Genomic DNA, 13,173 nt, shown 5'->3' on the forward strand with positions numbered 1-13,173 from the left:
AGAACCTTTTTCCATCGCTCCAGTGTCCAATCTTTATGCCCCCTAGCAAAGTCAAGCCTTTCTTTCTGATAAGCCTCACTCATAGGTGGTTTTCTTAGGTGGCTACACAACTGTTTAGTCCCAATCCCTTGAGTTCTCTTCATATTATGCATGTGGAAATTATTTTACTTTCACTATTAAAACTAGCTGTGAGTTCTATTGTTAACTTTTTAGGGTTCTAACCCCGAAGGGGTGGAACCCTTCTGAAATTGTGCCGGTTTATTATTATTATTATTTGTTGTCTGCCGCTTGAGCTCAAATTCCCGTGAGCTGGAATGGGCCAGAAACTTGAAACTTGGCCCAATGGTTAGAAATGATGTGCGTCAACTTTTATTAAAATGTGAGCACAATCAGCCACATGGTGGCGGTGTAATTAAGGCTTGAAAATGCGTTTTTGGGAAGGCCACGCCCCTCACACCGTAAGTCTGATTGACTTGAAATTTGACACACAAGTCCAGCTGAATGTGCTCTACAAAAAAGCCAATTGGACCATGAAGGTCCGCCTGACTAGATGTTTTGCTAATTTGCATAATATGAAAAACAGTTAAATGAATAGAACTTTTGAAAGATTGACTCTATCAACACCAAATTTGGTATATTTGGTATTTGGCTTCGACAAATTTCTATTATAAATGAGCCAGATTGGTCAAAAAACGTGGCCGCCACGGACCAATGTATTTTTGCAATGGGCGGGGCTTAGAAATGATTGGCCATAACTCTTAAACCCTTTGACCTATCATCACAAAACTTGGTGGGTAGGTTCACAACAGGACTGGGAATCTGCCTACCAAAGCATGTTGAGCTCAACCTATAGGGGGTGCTATAAATGCCATTAGCATGTAGCTGAAAAACCAATTTGGAGAAATCTGGGGCTTATCATGGGTATGTGTTGCACAGATCTTTGAGGAACACGGCGGCCGATGTCATCGACTGCAGGCGATGAGGGTCAGGGTGGCCGGCTTGGGGCAAAAGGGGTTGCCGCTTGCAGCTTTATTTATGATTTGATTTTACAGAACATTTAAGTGATCTCTGATCACGATCAATAAGATGTTTTTCCGACCACATTTCTTCCTGGAAGATGATGGTTCACCGCTATCCTTCTGAGTTTGAATAATGCGTTGGACAGTTCAGAACCCAATTTTAGTAGTTTCAGTAATCTCCTGAGTTGTTTTCTTTGCTTGGTGCAGATCAATAATTTGACCCTTCTAAAACAGAGTAACATCTTTTCCAAGACCACAGGATGTGTCTTCAGACATGGTTGATTAAGAAATGAGAAGCTCCTCATTGCATCAGTTAGGGTTAAATAACTTGTAACTAACTGAAACAAACAACGTTAATCACTGCAGTAATTATCCAATGGAATGATCTTACCTATTTGCTAAGTTAAATCCAGGTGTGGACTTTTTTTTGGGCCAGGCGGTGTATATTGGGGATGAATTATATTTTTCATGAATAAAAAATGGGAATTAGCAAGATCATGGTTGCAGTGTTATGTATTTGAACATTCAGGTAACTGATTTCACTTGCAGAACTTTCACTTTCACTGTGTGTTACTATCAGGATCCTTCAACAGTAACAAAACTTTTACCTCTGCTGTGCTGCTTAGTAGCACGTATCAACACATCCTGTGAAAAGTGAAGATCTGGTCCCGATATGTTATTTTGACGCATATTGCTCAAAATGTATAGAAAGTAGCATAAAAACAGATGAGGACAGAAAGTAAGAGAGAAAGAACCTAACCTCTTTCTATAGCCTTTTTTTATGTGGAATAGACTTTTTCTCACTAAATGCAATGCCTTTCTGACCAGGCCACAGTGGCAGCCTTTGCAGCCAGCGAGGGCCACGCCCACCCAAGGGTGGTTGAACTGCCCAAGACGGAAGAAGGTCTGGGCTTTAACATCATGGGGGGGAAAGAGCAGAACTCGCCCATCTATATATCAAGAGTGATCCCTGGGGGAGTGGCCGATCGCCAAGGAGGGCTAAAGAGAGGAGACCAGCTGCTGTCTGTCAACGGAGTGGTAAGGAGCTCAGGCCCACAGAGAGGAGAAACACACTCTGGCAAATTTAATCTAATGTCGAAAAAAAAGTGTTCACATAGTTATTAAAATGCAGACATACAGTATCTCACAAAAGTGAGTACTCCTGTCACATTTTTATAAATAATTTGTTATATCTTTTCATGGGACAACACTGAAGAAATGACATTTTGCTACAATGTAAAGTAGTCAGTGTACAACTTGTAATACAGTGTAAATGTACTGTCCCCTCAAGATAACTTACTGTATGTCTGCATTTTCAAAACTATGTTAACACTTTTTTTTCAAGTCAGGCCAATACGTGCTGGTTCACCATCCTCTTCTGATTGAACGTATCAAGTCTGTCAGACAACAACCACAGCCAGCAGTAATCTGCTCTTCTGCGTCACTGCAGAAAATCAGAGCTCAACTACAAGAGGTCGCCAAAACCAGCTTCGACCGGCGCACATTAGCCCTAAAACAGAAGAGGACCGTGGTTATTGCTATTCAGATTAATATTCATATTTGATACAAATTTTATAGCCTTGTTCAAAGATGTAAGCCCTCATTCAAAGCAGGACACGAACTATTGGCCAGGTTGTCATTAACTTTCTCATTTTAGATCTAAAAAGTACACTAAAATACATTTCAAAAAACATTCTATGTAAGACTGATTAGAAGACTGATAGAATCACTGTTAGAGCACTGCTGGTGTTCTAGTGTAATATCTAGTGGCAGTGAACTTTTGAAGTTCAGTACACTTCTGGTGGTTTCAAAATGTTTATTTTGGTTTTATTTACTAAAATGTGATAAGTATAGTTACTCACATTGAATTGAGTACTAAAGTAAGGGTTTGAAGATCATTTTTGTTTATTGTCTCAACATGGCAAACAATCGTAGATATTGTGTGTTGGTCCCCATGCAGAGTGTTGAGGGGGAGCACCATGAGAAGGCTGTGGAGCTGCTGAAGGCCGCCCAGGGTTCAGTCAAGTTGGTGGTCCGCTACACCCCAAAGGTCCTGGAGGAGATGGAGGCTCGCTTCGAGAAGATGAGAAGTGCCCGGAGACGACAGCAGCACACTAGCTACTCGTGAGGCTGCTCGTTAGTCTACACCCAGTCATCACTGTTAATATATGTACGGGAACACACTGTGTGCCCCAAATCTAAACTACATATGAAATCTATACAGTATCTGCTACATACAAATCATCATAAAATGCACTTTCAGAAGTTCATAAACAGAAAATCAACATCATTTTTGGGGGGTCTTTCTGGCTCTGTGTGCATTTTGTCTTACAGTCTGGAGGCTTACATCCAGTGGTTCATGTGATTATTTCAAAGATTAATTTTCTGGATTATGACATCTGATCACAGGCACATTTACACCTGCTCTAATTAAACATTCTTGCTATCCCCGTTCTAACTGAATTATGATCAAATCACAATATGCAAATAAGGACGGTGAAGCTGGCAGACTTGTCTAACCTCAAGGAATCTTTCTTCAAATCTATTCTTCTCTATGTTCTACTTTGGAGAAGGTGCAGGTGTTTTCACCTGGCTACGCTCTGGTCACAATGTGGCCTCTCCAAATCCACAATTCGATATGTCTTTCAGTTTTAAGTTCAGTTTAATGATGTCATGCAGCATAGGGCTGCAGACCTGGCTGGATATGTCACAAGTTCTCCTAAAAAATGTCCAGTTTACAATTTTAAAATGTTAAAACGCTGCGACATTTTGTGGAAATACAAATACAATTCATGTGTCTTACATTTTTATTTACTTGTATTTTAATAAAACAAATCACATTTACAGTTATGACTGTCCCGTGGCCAAAATATTGGTACTTAGCAGTCGTGTCTATTTACATGCTGGTACAATCCTAAAGTGATAGTTTTTATAGTTTAATGGTAGGCCTATGATCAGCACTTCTATATTAATTAAGTATAACAGCTTCAGTTTCCCCTTCAGGAATTGCACTTGACAATATTAAGTTTATTCTTGACAGTGACATGAAATATCTGCATATCTGAATGGAGACAAAGTAAAAAATCCTGGCTTTGATTTTAAAGATCAAAATTGTCAATTGTGAAGTGAGGCTAAAGTTCTAGTTGCTGGGGATGTGTATTCCAGTGTTAGAGCCCTCTCATGCTGGGAGGGAACAGTAATTTACTGAATGGATGGATGGATGGATCGATTTAATTCTCATTGCAACTGCGGGAAAGTACTACACACAGATGCACTAACCAGCCTGGTACTTGTGATCAAGTCTAGTGAATAATATTGTGTCTCAGCAGTTTCACCAGCATTCAGCACAATCCTCTGTCTCTCTCTATGCAGATCTCTGGAGTCCAGGGGCTAGCTAAACCAATTCCTCTATCCACCTCATCGTCCAACCCTCCTCAAACCTCTGTTCCAGTGGGAGGCGAGATCCTAGATGAGAAGCAAAAAACCAAAGTAGCCTACCAACACCTGTTACCTGAATTTCTTCATACAGCCAACGCTGCAGTTTAGGATTTTCTCCCCTCCGTCTTTCCTATTTCTTAGTGAAGTGCAGATTAAGCTTGTAGTCAGACCGTGCCAGTATTTTCACCTTCCCAGCGTGAAATCCTCCTCAGCTTACTGTTACATAAGGGCAACACATTCTCTTTAGTGTGTGGCTCAACTAAAACATAGTATGATATAATCATGTCATTTTACGTTTCCATCTCATGTAGTATTGTATTCTCACTGCGCTCCTCAGCAGTTAGGCCTGATTAGATGAGGAAACACGGAAACCCACAGCCTTCACCCCTGTGTCTCCATCAGATGTCCCAGCTGGAGGGCTAAGCATTAGCATTATTAAGAACTGCCCTTAGATCAGTGGCTGGCAAGTGTCATCATTTTTGTATTAATGTATTTATTTTATTTATTTGCATAAATATTTATGAAATAAAGTCTTACTGGGTAAATTGAATGCTGTCTTTCTTCGAAACAAGGAAATGTTTGAGGGCCTGTGCACTGACCATATGAATGAGAGAAGTATCAGGAATGTCTCAACTGACCTGGATGTTTGAATGAAGCTTCTGTGTTGAAAAATGTGGGAGGAGATAAGTTCCAAAAAACATTACATGATACATTATAATAATGATAATAGTACTACTACTACTACTACTATAAATACTACTACTACTACTACTACTACTACTATTACTACTACTACTAATAATAATAATAATAATGATAATGATAATAATAATGATAATAATAGTTTCCTCAATTGTTGAAGCATTTTTCCTGAAACCAAATTGTGAAGAACAGTAAATTGTTTTAGGCTGTCACCTCAGCCTTTTTCTGTGTTCTGACAGTTGAGCATGTAAATGACCATGGATTGCCATCTAGTGGCCAGTCTTGGCGAGGGTAGCAAAGTATAAAACGGAGGAGACTATGAGCCCTGTAAGCTCACCTGTGCGCATCTCAATCACCTTCTCCTTTGTCTTCGCTAGGTTGGCACTGCGTCTGTGCTTCCGAGTCTCTCCTTTGTTTGGATTATTTGTGGTTGTCCAAGTAAGTTTGCTTTGAACCATGTATTGTAATCATATACCTGAATGTACCTTTATGTTGATTAGGTTGCTGCAGTCTGTCTTAAGTTTGTTTTGCTGTTATAAGGAGGCAGATGGCTCTCCAGACGGCACCTCCAACATAATAAACAATTAGCTCCCTTGGTATAGTGGAACTAGGTATGTGGAACTCAAATTTTGGGCTATTACTTTTATCCTTGGGGTGTCTATTTATTTTATCTTGACGGATGCCGCCAACACTATTTTGATATGGTTGATCAAGTTTTAACAATGATTGTAAATGATTCTAATAAATTCTAATTAATGTATCTCTTATTTTATTATTGAATGGGGGTGATTGTATTGAGGGTTTGGAAATTGTATTAGGAGACTGTAAATCAAATGTTTCATGTATTTAATCTAATCTCTTTATTTTTTTTCTGTATTTCCTTTCCATAGTTTTCACTGTGCTACGGCAAACAATAAAATTTAAGCACCCGTTTGAATCTCTCTGCCTCATTCGTTGACGCCAAGGGTCCGCTACACAAATAGAAATAGTTTTGACTTCTAAGGCTATACTGCATATTCAACTTTTTAAAATTGTGTTGAAATAGTTTCCTTTTTCCCTTTTTTTACTGTAACATCTGTAACATAGGGAGGGAGGTTGTCCTAATATTATACAGTACAGTACATACAAGAGTGATCTGTGTTTGTGCAGGTACATAATTTGGAATCCATCGTCAACAGGTGTCTGTCTGTGATTGTCAGCTGACAGCACAGTGGGTCAATAGGCGAGTTCAAGATCACGCAGTGCTGCGCAGCGCTGCATAAATCGTGATGCATGCTGGTTAAAATGTGTCCACGATGACCTGGATGGGAGTGGTTTCTGCTCCGCATCTGATGTCACATGACCTTAAGTTATCGCGGGAGCGAGGCTGCTGCAGAGCATTCGCGCAGTTGCTCTCCAGGTACTGCGCGACCCCAGACCCACCTTCATGACGTCAGGACTTTGCCCTAATTGGCTCTCATCTACGCTGACGTATATGACGTGTGTTTCGATGAATTTCCATATCCATAAGGCCTCTGCCTCTTTTCTACTCAAATATCAAATACTTTCAGATAAGTAGCAGCTGTGTGGCTGCACCTGTGGGATAGTCACCATGAATAAACCTATAAAATCCTTCATGTAACGCAACAACCCTGAAAGATGTCGTCAATAAACTGCTCAGTTCTGTCAGCTTGTGGTGATGATGGAGAAGTGGTTAACTGCTGTGTCCAGTGTTATCTGTACTATCCACTCTTATTAATTAACCCTTTCTGTTCCCGTCACATTAACAATACAAAGAATTATCCTGAGCTATTCTGCGTGTGATGAGATGGCACAGCGGGCAAGGCATCTGATTCAGTCATTTGTTCTGATTATTGTATTTCATTCATTCAGTGAAATGTATTTCATTCATTGTGAATAATGTTGCTATGAGAAAATGCATCATCTTATGTGTCTATAGTTATGCTTATTTGTTAAATGTAGTCAGCAAATTCCCCTCAGCTGTGATTTAATCATGATGCACCTAAGCACAGTTGTCATCATAATAATGAATAACTGTGTGACGAAGAGCACATCGTCCCCAGTTTTGCACACATGGCACCACGCACTTTAGACTGAGTATGATTACAGATGCACTTTAATAATTGCACAGACACTTTAAGAAGAGCAACAGCACTTTATTGGAGATTTGCACAATACATTTTAACACATTGTTTTTGTACATTTGTATTGAAATGTTTACCATGTGTGTTGAGTGTTTGTCGCCGTGTTTGTTGTCCTTTGTTGGGTCTTGGTGTTTGCTGTGTGGGCCGCGCAGCTCAACCTGGAGTAGAGGGACATGGGGTTAAATGTGCATATGAAATGTGTTAGTTACTTAATCAAGAAGCTAAGAATGGGTATTGTGTTTCTCCATGAGTGTGTGCAGTGGATAAATCAAGAGTGTTGTGTACTCACCAGTCTTTTGTCTTCAGGGTGTGCAGGCAAAAGGATTCCCCAGGGAACGGACGCCGCTTATATAGTTCCAGGGGCAGCCAAGTGTAAATTGGTGTGGGGATGGTAAATGTGTGCATTGTATTTTAGTGGAGGTAATATGAAGTGTATTGGTGTATTTTCTCTGTCAGTGGATGTAGAGTAGGATGTATATAGGTCACAGATGATGTGGTGCAGATACAGAAATAAAAACAATGGTGGGTTAAAAAAGTTTTAGGCAGGGGATCCCGGGGAATGGATTCTTCCAGGGTAATAGGTTGACACCCTATAAATATGCGCCATTTTGGCAACCTGGGGTTCTTTTGTTTAGTGATACTGATGTGCCTATACTTTTTGCCAAGAGCGATGAATAAAAGACCGCCTTGGTGACCCACCTCAAACCTTGCCTGTGGATCATTTTTTGCTGTATCATCCAGCTGTAATTGTGGTCATTCTCACAAACTGTTGTAATTGTATTGTTATTGTGCAAGACTTACTATAATGTAGCAGATAGACAAAGTTCAGATTTATTTAATGGTGACATTACAAGGAAAACAGAACATGATCATTTACAGTAAGACAACATTTAGGCTCTTCATTTACTCTTGATGCGCCACTGTGTGACCGTTTGAAGTGAAGTAATTACAAAGTATCCAAATTTGAAGTTGTTGTTGTGACAAAGCTGTCACATTTTGTTGTCTCTAAATATGAACTATATATATATATATATATGTATGTATGTATGTATGTATGTATGTATGTGTATATGTATGTGTATATGTATGTGTATGTGTATATGTATGTGTATATGTATGTATATATATATATATATATATATGTATATATATATGTATATGTATATATATGTATATGTATGTATATGTATATATATTATAATAAATATATATGTATATATATATATATATATATATATCTATATATATATATATATATATATATATATATATATATTATAATATATATATGTATATATATATATATGTAAATAAAAGTAATCAGATGAACACATCCTCTGCAAAAATACAGGCTTGACACAGGTCTTGATCCCCGGTCGTCTGCATGCAACACAGCAGCAGTTCCACTGCTCTATTCCCTCAGCCCAAATGTTTTGGTTGACTAATATTTTGAACATCTCAGATTGAATAATTTCTGAAGGAGATTAATATGAGAAAAAGGCCAGCAAAGTTCCCATAGCATCAGGTAAGAAAACTGATCGCAGTCGTTGTTGATTGTAATCAAACATTAATGGAATTTCAATTTCCTCCACTTCTTCGCCGACGAAGAAGGCAAACACCGCAAGCTCAGCCAGGTCACGTCACGTCTACGGGAAGAGAGAGTGTCCGACTTCATAGCAGCGTGTGTATCCCCGCCCCTGCTGTCGCCAGCAGATCTCGCTGATGTGATCAGGCAGCAGGAGGTCAACTTGAACGCGCCTATTGTGTGGGTCAGCAGCAGCAGCAGCATCATGATACAAGTGTTGAATTGAATGAAGTCCAGTCAATTTTACTTAATTTGTTTAAATATGAACAAATATATTTTATGTATCTTTTGTCTTTTAACGCTGCACTTATTTACATGAATGAATTCATTAAATATACTTCTAATAAGCGAGGTTATCATATTCATACACTGCATTTGCGCTTTTCTTTACAAAGACCACACCATTGGAAAGCTTAATATTTGGTTAATTTAAAACTGATCAAGGAAAAGCCTTAGAAACCCAGGGAGCTATTACTAAAGCTTACGTTCAAACTCAGTGCATGTTTACAGAGCCATTAAATCTTCCCCTAGTTCTCATGCAAAGAGAGAGAGATAGCAAGTGTCATAGTAAGGATGGGTGAGAATAGGAAAACCAGAAAAAAAGAAAAACAAGAACTTAACAACTTTTTTCTCTTACAGCTTATAATCATTATAATGTCCGGCCCAGTGTCAGCCCACCTTACAGTCAGTGGTGGGGAAGCTACTTTGCAAGCGTAGCTTGTAAAACTACATGTAGTTCAGCCTGACAGTAGTTTGAACAAACTACATTTCTAACCCTGGAGAAATGTAGTTTGTAAAACTACTGCTAAAAAAATTACTTTTAGCAATTACTTATACTCATTATACTCATTTAACTCAGCGTTAAATAAATCAACATATGGTGTATATGAAACAAAATATAATAGCCTACAAAAAATTCACATGCCAGCAGAAATATGCCTCTCAACTAAAGTTTTATTTTTAAAGAACAAAAGCTGACTTTTTTGGTCAACATCACAGGAACTTCAGAGGCACTAACACTTAGGCACTAGAACTAGATGCCAGGGCAGAATTGCTTGTTGACATGACACACGGGCAGTCTCTCAAAGTTTTTATCAGACAGCTGGTTCTGTTTGGCACTAAAAACATCTATATATATATATATATATATATATATATATATATATATATATATATATATATATATATATATATATATATATATATATATATATATATAAGAAAAATATTTCATGTTATTGGCCAAAATTGTAGTTTGTAAATTGAGTAGTTAAACTACAAAAAACTACCCAAAAAGTAGTTGAACTACATGACACAGCACAAAATATGAATGTTGTTTAACTACCAGCAAGTTACAGCAAACTGTAGTTAAGCAATGCAGTTAAACTACATGTAGTTTAAGTCTCCCAACACTGCTTACAGTACACTGTGACATCATGTGAAGCATACCAGGCTCACTTCCTGTTTCTGACTGAGCTCTGTGTGCTTCAGATAATTCACCTGTTCTTGGAATGTCCCACAGGATTCTCACAGGTAGTCTACAAACCAAATGCATACAGGAGGGGGAATAAAACCTCAGGGGGGCAGTAGTGCAACAGCTTGGATGCCAACTGCCGTAAAACGTCGAAGAAGAAGAAGAAGAAGAAGAAGAAGGAAAAAGGAAGGAAGGAAAGAAGGAAAGTTGAAAGAGAAACAAAGGATTCGATAAAGACATCATCTACAGATAGAGACATTGTGCGGGTTGTCCTTCTGGAGAGGACCTGAGGACTGAAGCAGGTGAGACACAGAGAGATTTACACAGTCCAGTGTCGAGGTGTAGTAACGATATTCTCCAGAGACTGAACTGAAACAGTAGCCGTTTTTAGACGGGACAGCAAGCCGCCAATTTGCCCGTCCTTTTGGCGGTTAGGTCCGCGGATTTAGACAGAGGCCGGCAAATTGGGGGTCTGTTTTGGTCCGCCGATTTGCCTATCTCAAACCGAGGCGTCAATGTGCCGGCCCCTGCATAAGATGGGCGGAGGTGTCGATGACCTGCACAGTTGTGCGACCCACAGCCGGGGAGTGAGTGACGCCGAGATCCAAAAGTGGCTGAAGGTATGTCGATTGCTGCTCAGCGGCATATACCGATTCCCAGACTGGTATAAAGATTCTCGGAGTGGTATCCGATCCCCAGACTGGCGTAAAGATTTTCGGAGTGGTATGCTGCTATTATGCCGCTGTTATTCCACCGACACATGACGGTATGTGCCGCTTGAGATTGTTATGGCACTGAGAGACTGTTGGATGGGTACCGCTCCCTGATGAATATACAAATATAATGCCACTGGGCTGGTTTGACGACAAGTACTGCCGTAAATGTATACATTTTTTTTGTCTTTATTGACAATGCTAACTTAACACATTATGTCTAAATTTCTGCCTATAAACTACATAAAGCTAATGAAAGAGTTAGCCTTAGCTAACATGGCTAATGTTAGCCAAGCCACCATAGCCAGTCTGACTAATCGATAGCAGAAACTTTGAGCCAACCAATTATGGCATAATGTATCATGTTAACTAGTGAACACAATGGTGCCACAATGGTTTATGTCCTGCGAAGTAGATTTTATATGAAGTAATGTATTATTGTGTTCTAATAATGAAAACCTGTAAGTATTGTTTTGTTGGTTGGCTCAAAGTTTCTGCTATCGATTAGTCAGACTGGCTACGGTGGCTGGGCTAACATTAGCCATATTAGCTAAGGCTAGCTCTTTCTAGTTTATAGGCAGAAATGTAGACATATATTACTTTACTATCATATCGCAAGAGTTCCATGTGTAATTACTGTCTATATGCTTACATCCCAACAACATACATATGTTCCTATAATAATAATAATAATAATAATAATAATAATAATAATAATGATAATGATGATGATGATAATAATAGATTTAATTTATATAGCGCCTTTCAGGGTACCCAGGGACACTTAACAAATTGGAACAAACATATGAAAACAAACAAAACAAAGAAAAAATGGAGCGCCTGTCAGTTAGTACGGAGGGAACAGCCGCACAGCGTCAATACCGCCGTCTGGACCGCAGGGAACAGCATCCTTTGTCTAGATGTAAACTTGCGTCTGGAGGCTCCGTGCACACAGCGGGGGGCGATGCAGGAGACCCAGAGATCCAGTCCCAGCTACGGAGACCGGGGCGAAGCGACAGCAGAAGTCCAGGAGCTCCCGCGCTGAACACCCACAGACCCCACCAGCAACGGCGGAGCAGCGACCATCCAACATCGCCGCGAGCCGGGAGAGACCACAGCAGCAGAGGAGAGCAACAACGGAGCCAGGTGGTGAATAACCCCAAGGTTGGGGTGGAGGGAGGACCAGCGGAGCAGCGATGGACAGCCCACAGAACATCGAGTATGTCTACTTATAAGTTAGCGTTGTTATACTAACAGCTGATCGGTGAGGCTAACAGCTGAGTGGTGAGGCTAACAGCTGATCAGCGGAGAAAGTGAGTCCATGGAGCCAGTTCTTCAGGTGTGCAAGCTTCGAAGGTAGTAGCACAGCCTTACTGTGCGTTCAGACCAAAAGCGCACAAAGAGGAAAATCCGCCTTGTCCACTCCACTTAAGTCGCTTAGTCACCCTGTTCGTTCTTGTTTCTAAATTTAAAGGGCCACTCGGGTTTAAACACCACCACGCAACTACTGCTGCTACTGCTACTGCTACTGCTACTACTGCACAGCCCATCCATTTAGCTCAGCTCAGCATTCATTTCCGGTGGCGCTGCCCTGCTGGCGACCCGGACTCGTGCTGCTGCCTTTTTATGCCTTTTTTAAATGTTTTTAATTGTCTGATCGTCTTATTCTTATTGGTCTGTGTCGTGTGACTGCAACAAGTGCATGTTAGACTGATCACCATGGCAATTTTTGCACAAGGATTACTCCTGGCACTGATTGTTTGGAACTGTTGGCGACATATCAAACTGCTCATACACGTGGGGAGACGAAGCTGTCATTGTGTTACTCCAAACACACACTGATGTCCCTCCGTCCTATGGGAGCGATCCCACCGGCTGATCTGCCCGACGATCTGAAAACACAACCGGCTAGAGGCAGACAACGGCGGAGAGGCAGAAGAGGCGGAATACGGCAGCGTCTCCGGAGAAGAGGAAACAGACCCCCTCTGCCCAGCCTGTTACTCAGCAACGCTAGATCGCTAATGAGCAAAATGGAGGAACTCCGTGTGAACAGCAAAGTTTGTTTTGAGTACAGAGAATCAAGCGTAATGGTATTCAC

The 13,173-nt window shown here is 40.3% G+C and overlaps 2 protein-coding genes across 5 annotated transcripts in view; both read left to right on the forward strand.

The window, feature by feature from the left end:
• Positions 1-6,091, forward strand: part of lin7b (lin-7 homolog B (C. elegans)) — a gene marked incomplete at its 5' end in the record, with an annotated part of 8,800 nt that extends 2,709 nt beyond the window's left edge. Inside the window, 3 exons of the mRNA XM_030410314.1 lie at positions 1,848-2,057; positions 2,980-3,143; positions 4,392-6,091. Of these exons, the coding sequence (XP_030266174.1) occupies positions 1,848-2,057; positions 2,980-3,143; positions 4,392-4,413 (396 nt within the window). The remainder of the gene's footprint in view (positions 1-1,847; positions 2,058-2,979; positions 3,144-4,391) is intronic.
• A 4,388-nt stretch (positions 6,092-10,479) lies between these two features.
• ppp1r35 (protein phosphatase 1, regulatory subunit 35) overlaps positions 10,480-13,173 on the forward strand; it is a 29,526-nt gene continuing 26,832 nt past the window's right edge. For 2 of the 4 annotated variants that reach the window (XM_030410242.1, XM_030410246.1), the window contains exon 1: positions 10,481-10,664. The gene's annotated coding sequence lies outside the window, so the exon portion shown is untranslated. Of the gene's footprint in view, positions 10,665-10,932; positions 10,983-13,173 lie in introns of those variants that run through there. The other 2 variants (XM_030410243.1, XM_030410244.1) reach the window with 2 other exon arrangements.

This window comes from Sparus aurata, chromosome 24 (assembly GCF_900880675.1).
Source record: "Sparus aurata chromosome 24, fSpaAur1.1, whole genome shotgun sequence".
NCBI classification, from domain to species: domain Eukaryota; kingdom Metazoa; phylum Chordata; class Actinopteri; order Spariformes; family Sparidae; genus Sparus; species Sparus aurata.